Here is a 19485-nt window from a genome sequence, read left to right on the forward strand (position 1 = left end):
TTAGAATGGACACTAACATAGCTAATGGTTGGGTAAGATGAACAAATTTGAATATAAACAAAACTCATCTACAAGCAAGACACAGCAAGTTCACTACCTGTAACCAGGAAAAGGAATGATGGAAGTTACCGGAAGCTAGACAAAAGTCCAGGCAGTTAAAAGGAGCCAGTCCTGAACATCAGATTAATAAGGGATATCTAGTTCCTGAACTGAGAGACAGTAAATTTCTATTGTTTTAATATCCCAATCTGTGGTGCTGGTTATAGAGGACCTTCTTCTGGCCAAGGATAAATGTCTAGTCTCCAGCCTTCTGTCACTGTTGCCATAATCCATTTCACCTCCTTGAAGGAGTCAGCACTGACTAGAGGACAGGTTCTGCGTCCATAACTCACAACTCTCTCTTGCTTCCCATCACTATGCATTCCGGCAAGATTTGCTTTACTTCAATATCCTCTATGCTTTCCAGTTCTCTGATATTCATTTACTCAATTCCATATTTTTAATTTATTCTGTGAAAGCACCTAGAAGTTTATTTCTGAAAAGACAGCTGGCTGGAGCAGGGCTTACATATAGTTCAGTAGTGGAGTGCTTGTCTACCATCGGAAAGGCATCTGATTAAGAGTAGAAACGTCAAGCCAAGGCTCTTTGTTAATCCTTGGACATTCCAAGCTTGCCTACTTCATTCAGTTTTCTTTCCTGTTCCTTATGCTCTGTGTGTACATGGCTCATTGCTCTAATCTTCAAAATGGTCATCCCTCTCAAGGCCTGTACCTTCCTCCCATGATCTCTTTTCTTTCTGGCACTCAAGGACATCTGACACAATCTTCCCAGCTGTTATCTATTTCCCCCACTGAAGAAAGTTCTAGGAGAGTTTTAAACATCTATGTCTCCAGTGCCTAGAGCAGAGTTTGGCACACAGGTACTGATGTAAACATTTTTGGTGTGTGTGTGTGTGTGTGTGTGTCTATATGTCTGTGTGTGTGGGGGGATGTCTGTGTGGTGTAGTATGTGTGTGGTGTGGTGTGTGGGTGTGGGGGGGGATGTTTGTATGTGCCTGTGTGAGTGTGAGTGTGAGTGTGTGTGTATAAGTGGGGGGTGTCTGTGTGGTATGGTGTGGGGGGAGTGTATGGTGTGTGCGTGCGTGCGTGAGTGTGTGTGTGTGTGTGTGTGTGTGTGTGTGTGTGTTCGGGTGTGCACTCACATACTTTCCAAGTAATGCTGTGGTGTATGTGTGAACGTCATTAAGGTCTCAGGAATCAAGCTCAACTTACCAGGCTTGGGACAAGAGTCTTCATCTACTAAACCATCTTGCTGGCCCAGGTACTAACTTTAAAAAGAAAGAGTAACTAGAGATAAATCCAGCTGGCCACCCTGCCATTGAGCCAGTCACTACATCTGGTCTATAACCAGTCCATAATTGTTAAGTTATATGTGATCTCTCTCTGAGGAGTCACACTGTATGTAGTCTGTCATTTAATTTGAAAATATCTTTTAATTTATTTGAAATCTTCAAAAAGCATCAATTCAAACCCATGCCTTTAATCCTAATGCTGGGGGGGGGGGTGGGAGATCTCTGTGGGTTCGAGACCAGCCTGATACAGAGCTAGTTCCAGGACAGGTTCCAAAGCAAAACAGAGAAACCCTGTCTCAAAAAACCAACCAAACAAACAACAAAAAAAAAAAAAAAAAAACAAAAAAAAAAAAAAAACAGCAGCAAGTCAAGTAAGATGACCAGTGGGTAACATTTATTGACAGTTTATCATAGTAACACATATAAAACCAAATTATACTCAGCTGGGGTAATCATAAAGAGAAATCTCTAATTCCCAGATGTGGTGCTTATAGCTCATTCACACATGATAAAGTTTCTGATGGTTACTAACAATGCATGGATGAAAATGAATGCAGCATGTGCACACTTCTTAAATAAGGTGTAATGGCTGAAAAGACCCCTTCTGGCTCTGTCCAGGTGTGTAAATGGCTCTCCTTCCATGTTGTATCCCCAGTGAGGCTTTCATCTTAGGAAATACCCTAGTGTTGATCCTTGATTCCTAAGAAATTAGATTGGTGTGGAATATTATTTTAAGATGTGTTGCATTCATTTATGCTATGGAACATTTGTTTAATGGTGCAAACATGTGTTGCATTCCTTTATGTTGGATTTGTTTAACTCTGTGAATCTTTGTTGCTTTGCCTGTCTAAAATACCTGGTTGGTCTAATTAAGAGCTGAATAGTTAATAACAAGGCAGGACAAAGGATAGGCAGGGCTGGCAGGCAGGGAGAATAAATAAGAGGAGAAAACTGGTGAAAAAAAGGGGTCCAGCGTGGAGAGAAGGAGGAAAGGGGACTTGAGGAGCCAGCCACCCAGCCACCTAGCCACCCAGCCACCCAGCCACCCAGCTACTCAGCAAGTCCACAGAGTGAGAAGTAAAGAAAGGAATACAGAAATAGGGAAAGGTAAAATCCCAGAGGCAAAAGGTGGTCTCAATAATTTAAATTAAGAAAAGCTGTCCAGAAACATGCCAGACTAAGGTCAGGCATTCATAAGAACTAATAAGCCTCAATGATGGAGAACCCCTAAAAGAACAAAGAGTGAAAACAACCAGGCACATTAGATGGTTGATCTGCTGTGGGTAACGTTTTTAATTTGCCTTCTGGGAAAAAAATAAATCAGAAGTTAGTCCACCTGTGAAACACAAGTCAGTTACTATTTAGATTGTATCATGCCCAGCAGTGGTGGCACACACCTGCAATCCCAGCACTCAGGAGGCAGAGGCAGGCAGACTCGGTGAGTGCGTGTCCAGCCTGGTCTACAGAGCTAGTTCCAGGACAGCTAGGGCTACACAGAGAAACCCTGTCTTGAAAAACAACAACAAAAACAACACCCTCCTCTTGGCAAAAAAGAAAGAAATCATATCAGTCACACAAGGAATAAGTTCAGTGTCCTAAAGGGACTTGGTCACTTGCCTTTCATAATGAATCTTGCATGGATCAGTTGCTGTTGCATGTGTCAACACAGAACAAGGGAAGGGATGTAACTCAGTTGCTAGGGTCTTTGTTTTGTGTGCATGATTTTTTTCACCCACACAATACATTCTGACCACAGCTTCTACTCCAGTTTCCCCCTCTCATCTTCCCCAGATTCACTCCCACACCCCATCTCAAAAAAAAGAAAAAAAAGGCCTCTCCAGGACATCAACTGAACAGAGCATAGCTAGATACAATAAAACCAAACATAAACCCTCATATCAAGGCTGGGCAAGGCAAACCTGTAGGAGGAAAAGAGTCCCAAGAGGAGGCAAACGAGTCAGAGACACCCCCATTCCCACTGTCAGGAGTTCCCCCAAAGCACCAAGCCAACAACCATGACATATATGCAGATGACCTAGCACAGCCCCATGCAAACTACACCATTTCTGCTTCAGGGTCTTTGAGCCCCATAAGCACTGTTAACTGATTCCATCCCCTGGCTCCTACAGTCCCTCCTCTCCCTCTTCTGCAGGGTTCCTGAACTCCAAGCGGAGGGTCCCAGTGGAGACCTCCAAACTGGGCTCTCTCTCTTTCTTCCTGATGTTCAGCTGTAGTCTCAGCATCTGCTCCCGTCGTGTGCTGGAGGTGGCCTCTCTGAAGACAACTAAGGCATCAATCTGTGAATATACCAGAACATCTTTAGAATCATTTCAATGTGTTTGTTTTGGTCAGTCATGTTTGGTTCTATCCTAGGTCTCTGGAAGTCCTGGAGTTTTATTCTGAGTACTGCCTCAAGTAGGCATGATGGTCCTTGTTTGTAATCCCAACACTAAGAAGGTAGATGCAGAAGGATAAGTAGTTAAGGGTCATCCTTAAAGAACTTGGCCAGCCTCAGATACATGAGACTTTGTCCCAAAAAATGCATTTGTTTCCTTTTGACCATTTATAAATGTTTGGCATCTTGACATTTAGGATCATAGCTTATAGCAAAAGCATCATTTTGTGCAATTTACTGTAGGTGGCCTTACTTTGAGAATACATAGCACAGGAAGGCCTGCCCCAATACCATTAACATCAATTTATCGTTCATGAGTGGGAACCTCAATGACTGAGATATGATTTTAGAAGGATCTTCATTTTAGGAAGAGACATTAAACTAAAATTTAGCAATAAAGCCTTAAACACATTCTTGATGGGGTATTGGGATGTGAATTGCATGGAGTTATGCCAGTGACTTGATAGTGATAGAACTTATCTCAAGAAGTACTGAAGTAAGAACTTTTAAAGTCTTAAAAATCCCTAGTGGTATTTATTTTATAGTAAGAGACTTCTGAGAATGCAAAATGTTATATAAGCCAAGAGGGAACTAGAGTAGTGTACACACTAATGCATGATGGTGTCTGGAAGAAGGGTTAAGTTTGCTTCCAGGGCATTTACTTTATTTGAGAGCTAGGCCAAATGTGTTCGTGGGCTTTAAGTTTATTCAAGCAGGTCACTTCTGCTGCTTAAAATCTCTAACTTCACACATAAACTGTAACTCAGAATCCAGGCATTGAAAGGGACATGGCTCACCTAGCCACTGATACCACTTGCAAAGCAGTCAGTTACAAGCCCAGCCACCACCAACTTTCATAGAAGCTGGTGAAATCTGTCCAAATATGGTGAATATTCCTCTATTGCCAAAATGGGAAAAACAGCCTTATCTCTTCATCAAAAGACATCCACCAGGAAATCAGCTTCCCTGTTTAGTACCCAAATAGACAAAAAGCACATTTCGTGTACAGCTCCTGGGAGACTTGTCCCAGTGCCAACTTGGGGGGCTCCAGTAAACATGAAATCATAGCTCTTGATAATGTGGAAATCTTTCTAGAACACTCTAGGTAGAACGTGTGCAGTTAGGGGAAAGGTGATTTTATTCATGAGTATGGAGCCATGCAGGGCTTGTGCTTCCGCATCTCACATCGGAAACTAAATTTTTCCTCCTCTGTATATGGACACCAGAAAAGTTTGTACACATGCGCGCTGTGCTCACACAAGTGTGTGTGCGAGCTCACGGGTGTGCTCACGTACACACCTGCATGTACTTTATAAATACACACAGAGCTACCAGTGTCTCCCAGACGATTTAGTCTGGAGTTACAGGTCAAGGCTGGCTTGCCTAAATCTGAAACACATCCCGCATCTGCCTGGAGAAGAACTCAGGTTTAGCCTGCTCTGGGATACCCAACCCTACCATATGCACGTGCCTCAGTGGCCCTACAGCAGCTCCAGGAACTTCAGCAAGGGCCCACTGGTGGCCTCCCTCTGCCTACACAAAAAACTACAGCATCTGGGTTCCCCTCTTGCCTTTAAATCTCGAGAGTCACTGAGGACCAGAGGCGGCTGTCCTGCCTGCCTGAGAGGGAAAGGCATGGACAAGTCACAGCATCTGGCTCCAACCTATGGAGTCCATCCCTTCCCGGGCTAGGTAACCAGACCCAGATCAGCGTGGGCGAAGCCAGGGAAAAATCCCTCCCTTCTCACCTCGAGTGGTCCCTTCTTACTCACATGGTCTGGGAGCCTCAGCCCAGTCAGCCCAGTCGCCTTGAGTAGCAGCAATGTTCCCCAGGCACTTTCCGCCCAAACTGGGCATAGCGGCCAGGCCACCCCCACCCCAGCACGGTGGCGCTCAGAGTTCCAAGCCTCAGAGGCTGGCTCCAAGGGCTTCTCCGCCCCCTCCCCCGTCCCCTGTCCTCCCTCCCTCTCCCCCCTCCCCCGTCCCGCCCCACAGCAGCCCGAGGCCACCCTGGGTCCCCGCAAGCGCTAGCTCCCGGCTGACTGCCCCCTCCCCTCCTCCCACCCCGGGCGGGGGTGCGCGAGCAGCGGTGACGTCAAGGGGCGCGCGGTGGCAGCACCTCCCCGCGCGCTAGTTAAAAAGAAGAAGAAAAGAGGGAGCGAAACATGAGAGGCTGTGTGAGAAGCAGCAGCCACCGGCAGAGGAGACCTCAGCATCCTCGGGAGCCCAGCACCGGCCCTGCCTCCACCAGGCCCGCCACAGCCGCAGCCCTTTCAGTTCGTGCTACGGTCTCACCTAAACAACTCCCATTGAGCGGACAAGCGAAGTTCCATGACTGTCGTCTCCTATCCTTCCTCCCCCTCTTCCAACTCCTTCTCCTCCCACTTCCCAGCCACTGCGGAAAGCCCCTAACCCAACTGACGCTGGCAAGGCAGCGGACAGTGTCATCTGCACTTTATCTCACTGCTCCCGCTGCCCTAAGGCAAAGCTGCCTAGCTCTACATCTTTCTCCCCGCCACCTCCCTCTGCCCCAGGAGCGTCCCGCCGCCCCGCAGCACTCTCCTGGAGCTGCGCCCTAGTGCCCCTGCTGGGCAGTGGCCTTTTCCCCCCACATCCTCCCGCGTCCTGCCACTGCTGCTCTGGATAGACTATGCTGAAGATGCTCTCGTTTAAGCTGCTACTGCTAGCCGTGGCTCTGGGATTCTTTGAAGGAGATGCCAAGTTTGGGGAAAGGAGCGAAGGGAGCGGAGCAAGAAGGAGAAGGTGCCTGAATGGGAATCCCCCTAAGCGCCTGAAAAGGAGAGACAGGCGGATGATGTCCCAGCTGGAACTGCTGAGTGGAGGAGAGATCCTGTGTGGTGGCTTCTACCCCCGAGTATCCTGCTGCCTGCAGAGTGACAGCCCTGGTTTGGGGCGTCTGGAGAACAAGGTAGGCACTCGCAGATGTGTCTTGCTAGATGCTGGTAGCTGCAAGAAAGGGCAAACTCATTCCGATAGTTCCTATAACTTTTCTAAGGTGGTTAGTTAGGTGTGTTGGGTGTGTGTTCCTCAGTAGTGTGCAGATAGCTCTACCTCCCTAGAGTCCGTGGCGGGGATGCTAGTCAAACTTGCCTATCTCTAGAGAGACATTTCTGTGGTACCCAAGTCCTGAGCTGGGTGAATATTTTAAGAGAATGGGATTAACAGTATATTTTGGATGGAATCAAGCACTTGATGAGGTGGAACTGTAAATTAGGGTGGCTGTGGTTTCCGGTTTATTTTTCTGGGGTAGCAAAGATTTGTTCTGTTTTCTCCACGTGCTCTAACTAGTGAACGGATTGGACTCTAAAGGCTATCTGGGCACTGTTGTTTTATATCACACACCCAGGCTAAAGGGTCTAGCTTGCATGACAATGGTTAAACCAGAGAAAGGGAACTCCTGGTACCATAAGAACTCAAGAGATCTTGCTGGAGACGCCTATTGAGTGGTTTTTCGGTCTTGTAACTTTATAAATCCTGATTTCCGCTGCTGCAGTGTTGTCTAGGAGGATCTTGTCTAGAAACTCATTTTTATGAGCGATGACACATGCACTTCTCATGCCTTGATTAGTTTAGCCAAGAAGTGTCTGCCTAGTGCAAGCCATCGTTGGTCTTGATTCTGCATGAGATTTCCTTCAGGGGATGCAGTGCTGTGTGCCTTCTGTGAGATCCTGTCATTAACAATCACTTCAGGGGGGCAGACAATCAGGTGTCCCTGCTCCCCCATCTTTGCCCGTTTTAAGTTTAATTAAGAATTCCTCTGTTACAACCCTGCAGTTGTCAAGGTCTGAGACACTCGGAAAACTGTGCTCCTCTTGCTGGCCCAGGCATTAAAAAAAAAAAAAAATTAAAAAATGCCCAGGCTGAATCTAATTTTTATGCTCAGTTCACGGTAGATTTCACCCTATTATCATGTAAACAGCTCCTGCGAATCAACATATGTGTCTGGGTGGTACCTCTCACTTTGTTTTGTAACAAAAAGCCATATTGCATCATTTAATTTGCTCAAGTCATGCAAATAGGAAAAAAATCAATAGGACAAAAAGGGGTCGACGTATCCTCCTCCCCACTAAACTGCTGCCCACACACAGCGTCCTGTTGCTTATGGCCAAAGAATAACAACACCACCATTGTATTTGTTAGTTGGTTCACTAATGGGTGAAACTGGAGAACATCATTCTCTCTCAGTCCCCAGCTCTGTCCAAATGTCCATGCCTTTTGAGGGAGCGTTTGTCCAACTCCTTCTATTCCCAGATGAGTGAGAGCTGTCTTGCTGCGGGTTTCAGCTGCAGCTCTCTCTTTATTCTTACCATATGCAGCAGTAGTCTGAGATGCGGGGAACAGATATTCTGGCGTTTTATTCACAACAATGTCATTAAGCCCCAGCCTCCTAATTGAATGAAGCTACAGAAACAGCTCAGTCAGAGCATCTTAAAGGCTTCACCAGGAGTCCCCACCCCCATCCCCAAGGGGAAACTCAGAGAAAGGTGTAGAAATATTTACTCACTATGAAGTGTCCCTGTGTGTAGTATATGCTGTGAATATACTGAGGATGCAGAAACCCCTGCAATACTGACCTCTTCTAGAAACATGTGGAATGCAAATTTTGTTCTTAACTAACTATAGTGGGGAGAAGGGACAAGGGGGCAGACTCAAGGAGTTTATAACCCTTAAGAGAAGCTTCATTAGAAAATATAATTTAAAGAAAACAGTTACTTAGGAAAGGTCTGCCATGTTAGTCATGTATGTTCCTGTCTAAGCACTTGGTTCCAATCTCCAACAAATGTTGATTCCTTTGGAAAATGTGTGTGTGAATCAAGTTGAGTTCCACAGGCTCTGCTGATCTATTGCTAGTGGTTTACAAGCAAACAATACCCAAAGTGTTCAAGGCAAGAGACATGTAATAGCCATGCTCAAGAATTCTTCACCTATGTTCTCAAATTTTAATAGTTTTAAAAACATGTTATTTTTATAATAAACATAAGTATTTCCCTTTTCCCTAGAAGTCTTCCTAGGTTATAACATATGTTAGGGTATTATTTCACAAATGTGTATGCAAGAGAAATGTTGGCTATTCAAAACAGCCTGTTGTTGTTGTTGTTGTTAAAAAAAAAAAACACTCAGAATAGATTTTTGCATTTTCTGCAACTTTTCAAGAAAAGTACTATAATAGCTCTTCATCCGGAAGAGATTTCAAAGACAAACTGTGGTAAGAAAAGTCAGAAGACTAAGCATGTGCAGCTAAGCAGTTCAATCCAGTTACTAAGTTAACGAACTTTCTTTAGTGAATGAAAATTTAATTCAGTTCCTTAGACTCCATACTTTGTTCTTATGTCTGAGTTCCTTGTAGGTTTTAATAAAGTGTTTTTTTTTTTACTCTAATGAGATATAAGTGATGCCAAAATTTAGTAGATTGTGTTGTCTTAGAAAAATTGCTGCAGATCCCAAATATAGCATGCTAAAAGGATCTAATTCTCATTAGCCAAATTTAATCTACAACTTACCAAAATACACCATTTCTAAAACTGAGTCACAGAGACACAGCCCCTCTCTCTCTCTCTCTCTCTCTGCCTTGGTGGTTTCACAGCCAAAGCTGTCAAGGAATGGGTGAAAAGTAATTGTTTTCAAGTGTGCCCTTTTACAATCATTTGTTTGCTCTGGCTCTTGCAGAGACAAAGGCTATTGTTGAACACATCCAACTAAACAAATAACTCATCCTGGGGTCCCTTTAACAGCTGCCTTAGTACAATGATCTATTTACATATTAGCCTAAAATTGAAACTGAACTCTTTAATGACATAACCCAGCACTATAGTCCAGAGCGCGTGTGTTCTGCCCTCCAGCTGAACAGTCTTGTAGGCATATGATTTTTCAGAAATAGCTTTTCTGTGGACCAAGTGATCTTAAGGCCATATACTGTCATGTATTTTCTACTTTAGCCCTTCATGGAATCCATGTGGGTGCCTCTTTAGCCTCTTTATTTACTTATGTGATAAATAAAGGGAAATATAGGGGTCTCTGCCACGGATTTCTCCGTTGATAAGCTGTGGCTGTGGACTTTCTTCTATATGCCAGCAGTTACCTTTCACTTTCACGTAGCTGAAGATTAAAGGACAAGCTGCCAAATGTTACAGACTAGTCAGCCACAGCTTCAGTCCTTCCTAGGCTGGCTGTGATCATGTTTGCAAGATTTTACGCAGTTTCCAAAGTATATTTGGCTAAGCCATTATAACTTGATGACTTTGTATTTGGCTTTTAAAAATTGAAACAGGAGGCATTAAATTAAAGACCTGTGTGCCTGACATAGACATGTTGGAGAGGAGAAAGAAAGAAAAGACGGAGGTATCCTCACCCCAACACATGCACACACTGGTACTCATCTGCCTAAACCAATGTTGTTGCTTGGGCTGAGCCAGTTTAATTGACTTCAGTAAGACTATTGGTTCATTGAAACCAAACCCAGAATGATGGCTCCATCTATCTTCAAATAGGTGTTTATATTGTAGACCTCACACAGAGTAAAATGTTCCCATCCTGCTGGGCCGGAACAGCGTCAAACCTTTACAAGAATAATATTCTACTTGATTTCAGATAATTTATTGAATCCTATTTGTGAAACTTTTGATGGGGGATCTTGTGGGCAGGACACATTCCAAAAATTGTAAAAGACAGAATTCTTTAGGCACTAAAAGCAAGCTCTTCCTGAAGAGCAGCTGGGAGAGAACATGGGATCATTCTGTGTCAGCTATTTAAAAAAAAAAAAAAAAAAAAAAAAAGAAGAAGAAGAAAAAGAAGAAGCACAAATAGTCTCCATAAAAGCAAAGGTAATTACAGCCCAGTTTTCAGGCAGCAGAAGAGTTGGCTTCCGGTCCCTGCAGTTGTTTAGTTCTTGGAGGATTGCTATATGTGAAATAAACAGAACCAAGCAGAACACTATTCATATTGAATAGATCTGGTGAGGTCTCCAGGCTGGACAATAAAAGACATTGAACACATTCTTGGAATGCAAATCCTAAATGTCTGGTCTATGTTTTCTTTTACAAAACTTGGACCATTTATGCAGTTGTCACTTAAACAAACTGATAAAAATTAAAATGTAAATGGAAGTATGATTAATAACTTTTTAATACTCTAAGTAGTTACAATATACAAATCCTTCTTTCTGGACCAGAGCAGCCTCTTTAGACTGTTGAATGATCTATGCAACTTGATTTTAGGTTACTCTGGCCTCTAGATATAGGGTTTTTATGACCCTGTGATATCAAAATCCAGAAAAACAGAGGCTATGTTATTTACTCAAATTAGCTCAACGTTTAAAAGAAATACTTCTTTTAGAGAAATGAACAACTTCCTAAAGTTTCAAACTTTTCATTTTAATGCATTATTCCAGAAAAATACTTAAGTAGACAAACAGGATAAATTTCATACATGTTGTAGCATTTTGTAATGTATGTGGGAGGGGGAATAAGAGATTGATTTAGATAGCATGAATTTTATTTCCAAGGTATCAGGCTGACAATGTCCCCCATACTTATTGAAAGAGTTCCTCAAGTCAGGTTTCTAACTGAATACTGATGCTAAGATACATTCTACCTATAAGTTATTAATTTCAGGGAACCAGTAAGCCCTACAGAATTAATCTTACTGAAACAAAGGACATATCATTGTAAGAATAATTTTAAAAAATATTCTTTTTCATTAAAATTCACTACCCACTACACAAAAGCACTTTTATTAAACTTTGTGTTTATTCATGCATATAAAAAACCTAAGGAAGTAGCTAGAAGGTTTTTACTGGCTAAGATATAATGAATATTAAAAATGGGTCTTAAGCCCATTTGGTTTAGTTTGGGGTAATTTTATAGGCAGTGTAGAAACTTGCCTGGTGTAACGGTTGCACATTGGGAACAAGTGAAAATTTACCAAAATGCTATTTAAGTGCAGTTTTGAAACCATGTTAGGGGTTTTAGGAATTAAATGGGTTTTTTACCCATGACACAAATAAGCCATGTCTTCAAGTTACACTATGGACACAGTTGGATAAAACTGTAGAACTTTTACGGTAAATATGATTTAATATATGCTCTGGGGCAGAGTAAGTGAATCTATAAACATCTCATTTTAACAGCAGAAGGACAGATTCACACACTTGAATTTGCAAAGGCAACAAGTGCTTCTGTGTGTTCCTTTCTGACCTTTGTCTTCCCACCCTGGCCTCAAAGATAACATGTGTTCTTTTGAAAGACTCTATATTGCAACATAGTCTTTCTTTCTTTCTTTTTTTTTTTTTTTTTTTTTTTTTTTTTTTTTTTGAATTAGACTTTTCTACTTACATGATTGAAAACGGGGAAGAAAACCTGACGAAGCTCATTTTTCTCATGACTAACAAGATGTGTTTCTGATCTGTGGTTTTCAGATCTTTTCTTCCACCAATAACACAGAATGTGGCAAATTACTTGAAGAGATCAAATGCGCTCCTTGCTCACCACACTCGCAGAGCCTGTTCTGTTCACCTGAGAGAGAAGTCCTGGATGGAGACCTAGTACTTCCACTGCTCTGCAAGGACTACTGCAAAGAGTTCTTTTACACTTGCCGGGGCCATATTCCAGGTAAAAGAAAAATGCATAGATTACATCATTGGCAGCATCCTTATAAGATAGTGATTCTCAGAGGCTTGTTTATAGGAGTTGTAAATTGTGTTTAACCTTTCTATTTTACTTAGTAGTTAACTTTTCCAAAGGCTTGCATTTTATTGCTGTAGAAGAGAGAACTACAGTTTCAGCTGACAAATAAAACACTAACTTTGTTGTAAAAGCTTATGCTTCTTGTTAAGATACTAATACAAGTTATAAACTTTTTGCACATTGGATTATCAGTATAACTTTATATGTGCTGGATTATTATCACTAAAATGTCCTCTTATTTTTCTCCCTCTGAATTATTCTCCAGCACCATAGATGTTTCTTATTAGAACCTTTTTTTTTTTTTTTTTTTTTTTTTTTGGTCCACCAGCCTCAGATATGAGATAAAAAGATGTCCCAGTGGTTTTTAAGATATTTCTTTAGATAATGTGTGACTGAAAGTTCCCAAAAGTAACATCTAACCAAGCATTTTCACATAAAATGAATAACTATCACCTTAGAAATACCATGAAATGGATAGAACAGTGAAGCCCTGTCCTCTGGGCAGAGGAGAAAACCTGAGGCCCGAGAGAACTGAGCTGCTGTAACCAATCCTGTATAACATAAAGAGAAGTTGGCAGGATGGCTGCGGAAGCTCTTCTGAATGAGGTGTCACAAAGACACCTGGTCACCATCACTTCTCAGACTCTAATAAACATATAGATCCCATCAAGGCCATCAAAAGTACATTCTGGAGAGGGGTGGCTCAGTCAGTACCTGCCACACAAGCATGAAAACATGAAAAAAAGATGGGCACAGTCAGGAACATGTTTAACCTAGGGCAAGCATCACAGAGACAGACTGATCCCAGGAGCTTGCTTCAGAATCGGTGTCTATATGGTTCCATGATGTGATGTGGGGAGTGGCTGAGGTACCCAGTGTCAATCTCTGGCTGTTACATGCATGCATGCACCCATATGCGCACACACACACACACACACACACACACACACACACACACACACATCACACACACAGATACAAACACATATACACATTCATAAATTGTGTAGTCATCATTTTAATTGGAAGGACAAACACAGAGGAAGAACAGAATTTAACAGGACTGATTATTTTTAGTTAGTCCAAGTTCAGACAATAATCACTGCAATGAAGCCTTTATGAAGCTGAATGGTATATAAGAAAGAGGTATGCCCTAAGTACTATAGGATGTGACTCAGATAAGTCTTTGAAAGTTCTATATACAACTTAGAATTTATTTGGCCTGCAAAAATGTAGACAAAAAATTTAATAGAACTTTCTCATAAATAATATACACTCCAGGATTGCTTGCTCCCTTTGTGAGTAGTGTGAGTAGTGTGAGTAGCATGCCATGTACCTAAACCATTTGGATGTGAAAATATTATTGTTTTTATAAGTGGTAGCCATGTTTCTGACTTCTCTTAAACTATCTGGTTTTTTTCCCCTTTATCACATTCTTCAGTTCAAAGTGGAGTAGCTCCCAGTAGCCTCAATGGCCCACAGAGACCAATAACAGATTGGGAAGCTTGGGGGCGGGGGAGGATAGCTGCAGACCTCTGCCTTTATAATCCTTAGCTGAAAGTGATCCCGGCACTTGGCATCTTCATTTTCTGTATCACTTCACAGCAAATGCAACATGCTAGATTCACAGACTCCTCCATGGTGGTCTTTATATATTCAAAGTCACTTTAGCATTCAAAATAGCAAAACAAGTCTACAAGGTCAACTGAAAGAGCCCAGCAAACAGCTCAGAGCCTGAACTGCAAACACGTCACTTCCCAGATCAGCATATGTGGTGACGAATGACAAATTTATTTTTCTACAAAGTTTGTGTATATGTAAAACTGCTGAAGTGCATCAAGATGTCAAGTGCTCTTCGTGGCCACCCAGGCTGCCTTGAAAGATAACCACATGAAAGCTCCACTCCTGAGGTGGAAAGGGCAGTCAGAATGCTGTGTAAAGACCCAGGGAGACGTCAGCAACAAGCTCAAGGGACAGCCCTTCCTAGGTCACACACTGATAGTCATTTGAAATACTTGTGTCCGAGTGAGCTGTAATAACACACTCTTTGGCATTTATGTTCATTGATTTATTAGCCAACTAGAGCCCTAGAAGGGAGACCACCTTTTCCTAACATGTGATGAGCAAAGCAGGAGTCTGCCCATCAGGCTTGCCTCCTGCACACTAGTATGTCTAGACTGCTGGGACACTGGGACATTAGAAATTATTGCAAGAACAACTGTGTAATCATTTCACCTTGAGTCCATTTTATGCTTTACTCTTCTCAGAAATTCAAAGCTCAGGGAAAGTGACCCTGAGATTCCGGTTCATAGGAAACATGGTCAAGGTATTCCTGCTGTTCCTACCAGTGTTCTTTTCTCTATGCAAACTAAAACCTTGGAGATGAAGAGAGCCCAAGGGATGTAGTTTGTAAAAAGAAGGGAAATTCTGAGTGGGATCATAAGAAAGCAATTACAGAAATTTCTTTCCTTGTCCTAGACTGCTCAAAACATGAGAAAACCACTTCATTGTCTTGGCTTTAAGAAAGCATGACCACTTTAGAACATTCTTGGAAACTGAAAGATAGCTCATTTCTAGAAATTTAAATTCAGAAACAACCAGGTCCTTCTTATTAGGAAAGGTTCAACAGCAATAAAACTGACAGTACTCTAGACTGTTAAATGGTCCCCGCTTAATAACTTTGTGAGAAAAAGAATCTCCTAAAATTTCTCCAGTGCCCCAGCTGCTCTCACCCTCATGGGTCTTTCCCCTTGGCCTGAATGAACAAAGTAGATACTTTGAGATCATTAAAGCTGGTATAACACACCCCAAGAAAGGTACACAGAGACAGCCATTGTCATTGCTTTATACTTTGTCCCTATTATGGTAATGATTTTTATCACTTCTAGACAGTCATGTCCCAGTAGTAGGTTCCAGTTGTGTGAAAGGTCTGCACCCAATTAGTTCAATTGGTTTAATCCTGTGGCTAATGAGGCCAAGGTCAAGGGTTTGAGTCCATTGAGTTTCTCCAGACCTGACTCCATCAGATACCTAACACATGTGTCTTATTAGTCCCAGGGAGAACAAGCTAGAGGAACAGGATGGATACATCGAAAGCCTTCCTCCCAGGGATTCACAGATTCTTCCTCTTTTCAGTATCATGATGGATAAACAAAGGGGGAAATATAGCTTCTCTAGAATACTTAGTGAGAAATGAAGCTGGAACATACAGTCACTCTGTGCTGTGTGGGTCAGTAGGGCTGGATTCACCATCTTGGAAAATGGATAAGACCTGATACTTTGTAAATAACCAAGAGTTTAACAAATACAGTATCTGCAAGAATTCTCTGCATTTGTAGACCTGACTATAGTGTGGTGATCCAGACTTGGCCTTCAGTAAAAGGTTCGCAAGTGAATTTTTAGAAACAAAAGGTATGTGTTTGATCAAAAGTCAATAATCTAGATACACAAAGTTTATGATCTTACATCCTAGCTTGAAGTTAAGATATCCTTTTTGAAAATAAGTTCTCATTTCCTACTATTTGTCCCCAGCTTACAATGAATGTTCTGAGAAGTGAAAGCAGTCATAGTTCCATTCATTAATTCCCTTTGAGAAGGTCCTGGTTTGCAGATATGCCAGTTGCTGTTAAAGTAAACTTGAGCTTTCCTTTTCCTATTTTTTCTCAAATAGGCTTGCCTTTTGCACTTTTACTTTTTACATGGGTGCTTAGCCATTTAAAAATGAGGAGAGGAAGGTTATCTTTTGTAGTGAATTCCCCAAGACACATTCCCTTTTCTGTGTCCAATGCTGGCAGATTTTCAAAGGAAGTAAAATTCCTCATTGCCACTCCTAAAGAAGATCCTCTAACTGTTATACCTCCTATCCCATAGCTACACTCCTGTGTGCACCACACCCTGCACCCTTGTGTGCATACCCCCGAGGGCACACACAGTGCCCTGTACCCTGGTTTGCACACCCCCTGGGGGCAAACACAGTACTTGGCTTCTCTGTGTATACAAGCTCCTGGCACACATTTTTCCTGGCCTTCTTCCCTGACTTAAGATATTTCCCAACATTCTTGACAGAAACTGCTCTTCAAGAGTCTCTGTTGGCAATTCAAGGGTAATACATTTCACCCAAAAGTAAAGTTAAAATATATCCCGTGTTGTATCATGTGGGACTCTTGCACCCAATGGTTGGTTTGTTTTGAGGTTTGGGCTGACCCAGGTCAAGCTCACTGCAAAGGAACTCTGAGTGTCTTGCAAACTCCATCGATAAGCCTCACTTGACTGAGCTCCAAATCTTGTTCTTAGAAACTCTTGCAAAACCTGAGTTTGTTATATAATTTTCAAACTCCAACCTTATACTCTTTTCCCAAGACTAGTAGGCAGAATGAAAAATCCAATTAGTTATGTAAAACCCAGAACTTCACTACGGTGAAGATAGGAGGTGAGAGACACCCTTTCTTCTGGGAAAGCAAACACTCTCACCTGAGCTGACTGATAAAAACAGATCAAGGGGAGTTTGTGCTGCTTGTTTCTTGTTTGTTTGTTTGTGGTGTTAAGTTCAAGCCTGGACTTTGAGTTGCTGGACAACTACTCCAGCAGTTATATTCTTTGCCCAGAGCCTGATAAAGTCTTCAAATACAGAAGCGATCTTACTGACAAGCACAATAAAGCCAGGACCGTATTACTTCAAGCTACAGATTTTGATTTTTTTTTTCTATATTTTTCCTCTGGTCTAAAGCTTTTAGCTTCATATTCAAGGGGATCTGTACTTTCAAAAACTCTTTGCAGGCTCAGGGAATAGTTCCGTCAGTGAGGTGGTTGTGGTACAAGCATAAGGATCTAAGTTCAATCCCCAGAACCCATGAAAAAGGAGTGGGCCCGTGACCCTAGTGACAGGGAGGCTGAAACAGGAGGTTCCTTGGGACTCACTGGCCAGCCAGTATCATGGAATCAGTGAATGTCACAGTCAGTGAGAGACCTTGCCTCAAAAACTGAGAGAGAAGAAAATACCAGATGTTGACTTCTGAGCTCTACACTTTTATCTGTGTTCTCACACACAGGCACATGAACATACACACATTCACACACACACACACACACACACACACACACACACATTCACATACATATATACATACACATGTGTGCACATATACCAATATTTTTAACACGAAAGAGAAGAAAAGTTGTCTTTATTTTATCACCTGTTCAGTAAATCCACCATGTAATTTTGTTTTGGTTCAGAGGTGTATCAGTTTTTCTTTTTAAGAAGAGAGAAGATCATTTAAATATATTTTATTATTATCCCTTACAGAAAAAAAGTACAGAAAAAAAGACTTCAAAGTATTTGAAATAAGAGGCTTACTCTTAGTATCAATTCCTTGTTTAATGATTACACAGTGGGTCATTCACTTTATATGGAGATATTTGCTATCTCCATGAACGCATTCCATTAAGACAACTGGCAAACAATAGATTATCGCTTTTCTAGTTGTCACGTGTTCTTTTAAGGAAAGTATTTAGTACTGTAGGAAAATTAGACTAATTAATGATGAGGTAAGCTCGTAAATACAACCCGTGATCAGTGAGGCAGCTTGAGGAGAGTCAACACAGTGAGATTAACCCTGGCCTTTCAAGTAGTGAGCACAGGGGCTGGAGAAATCGCTCACTGGTAAAGATCCTACACTGTTCTTTTAGAGAGCATCTAGGTTCAGTCCCCAGCACCCACGTTGGCAGCTCAATACTGTCTGTAATTCCAGTTCCAGGGGATCTGGTTGCTTCAGATACAGATATGGTACATGTAATGTCATGAAGGAACACACATACACATCATATGAAAGGAGAAGTAAATCTTTTTAAAGAACTCAGCATAAGAGATTACACTTTTACTGGAGTTCTTAAATGTAGTTAAAGAAGAAAGGAGAATCCCAATCCCCATGCTTTTCCTTTTCTTTCGTTGTTGAAATATGGTTTCCCCTTGTAAATATTTATATGTTTTCTAAAAATCTTCTTTAGCCAGATGCCCAAATGAGCTGGTTTTGCTAGAACACTTCATGGTTCTAATGAGTCTTTCTCCATGTCTATTTAAAGGTCTTCTTCAAACAACTGCTGATGAGTTTTGTTTTTACTATGCAAGAAAAGATGGTGGATCCTGCTTTCCAGATTTCCCAAGAAAGCAAGTCAGAGGGCCAGCATCTAACTACTTGGACCAGATGGAAGAGTATGAGACAGTGGAGGAGCTCAGCAGGTCCATATAATTCAACTCTCTCCTCCCTCCTTCCCCCTCTCCCTCCCTTCCTCTCCCTCCCTCTCTCCCTCTCTCTTCCCCTCCCTCTCTCCCTCCCCCTCCCCCTCCCCCTTCCTGCCCCTCTCTCTTTCCCTTCCCCTCTCTTCCCCTCCCTTTACCGTCTTCTTTCTCTCTTCCTCCCCATCCCCTCCCTCTCTCCCTTTCTCTTCTCTCCCCCTCCATCCTTCCCCTCCCCCTCCATCCCCCCTCACCCCTCTCCCTCTCTCAGTGCTCTTTAATCTTAATGAAAAAGGTAATAAATCTGTGATCTTAACAGGACATACTTCTCTGTACTTGTGCTCAGGAGCCCTAGACTCCACTCAAATTAACTTCTTTTCCTTCTTAGTGGTTTGCTCCTCTAAAATCATAGCTTAAATGCACTTAATACTCAGCCCCCTAATCCTATGTTATGAGCTTGGCTTCTCCATGACTCATGGGAATTTTATGGGTACAGTGTTCACCTTGAATTTTATGATTGTTGTTAGCTTTATGGAACCATGGAAACATTCAGCACTTTTATTATTATCAAATCAGTTTTTCTTTATATAAATGGATCTTAGAACTTTCTCCTTAAATACCTTCTAATAAAGGCTCATTATTGTGAGTAAAAGCAAATTTTAATTATAGTCACTGAAAGATGAGATAATGAGTTAATGACATTTCAGAATAAACCATTTGATCCTCACTTTTACTCTCTGAGAAAATGATATCTTGTTATTTTCCATTGAAAAAATGATGTAAATTAACAAAAAGAATCCTATTA

The 19485-nt window shown here is 41.9% G+C and overlaps 1 protein-coding gene across 1 annotated transcript in view; it reads left to right on the plus strand.

The window, feature by feature from the left end:
* The first annotated feature begins 6394 nt into the window (after positions 1-6394).
* Hhip (hedgehog interacting protein) overlaps positions 6395-19485 on the plus strand; it is a 93123-nt gene continuing 80032 nt past the window's right edge. The window contains exons 1-3 of the mRNA XM_051205832.1: positions 6395-6675; positions 12181-12373; positions 18527-18683. Of these exons, the coding sequence (XP_051061789.1) occupies positions 6397-6675; positions 12181-12373; positions 18527-18683 (629 nt within the window). The 5' untranslated portion in view covers positions 6395-6396. The remainder of the gene's footprint in view (positions 6676-12180; positions 12374-18526; positions 18684-19485) is intronic.

This window comes from Phodopus roborovskii, unplaced genomic scaffold, assembly GCF_943737965.1.
Source record: "Phodopus roborovskii unplaced genomic scaffold, PHOROB, whole genome shotgun sequence".
Taxonomy (NCBI): Eukaryota; Metazoa; Chordata; class Mammalia; order Rodentia; family Cricetidae; genus Phodopus; species Phodopus roborovskii.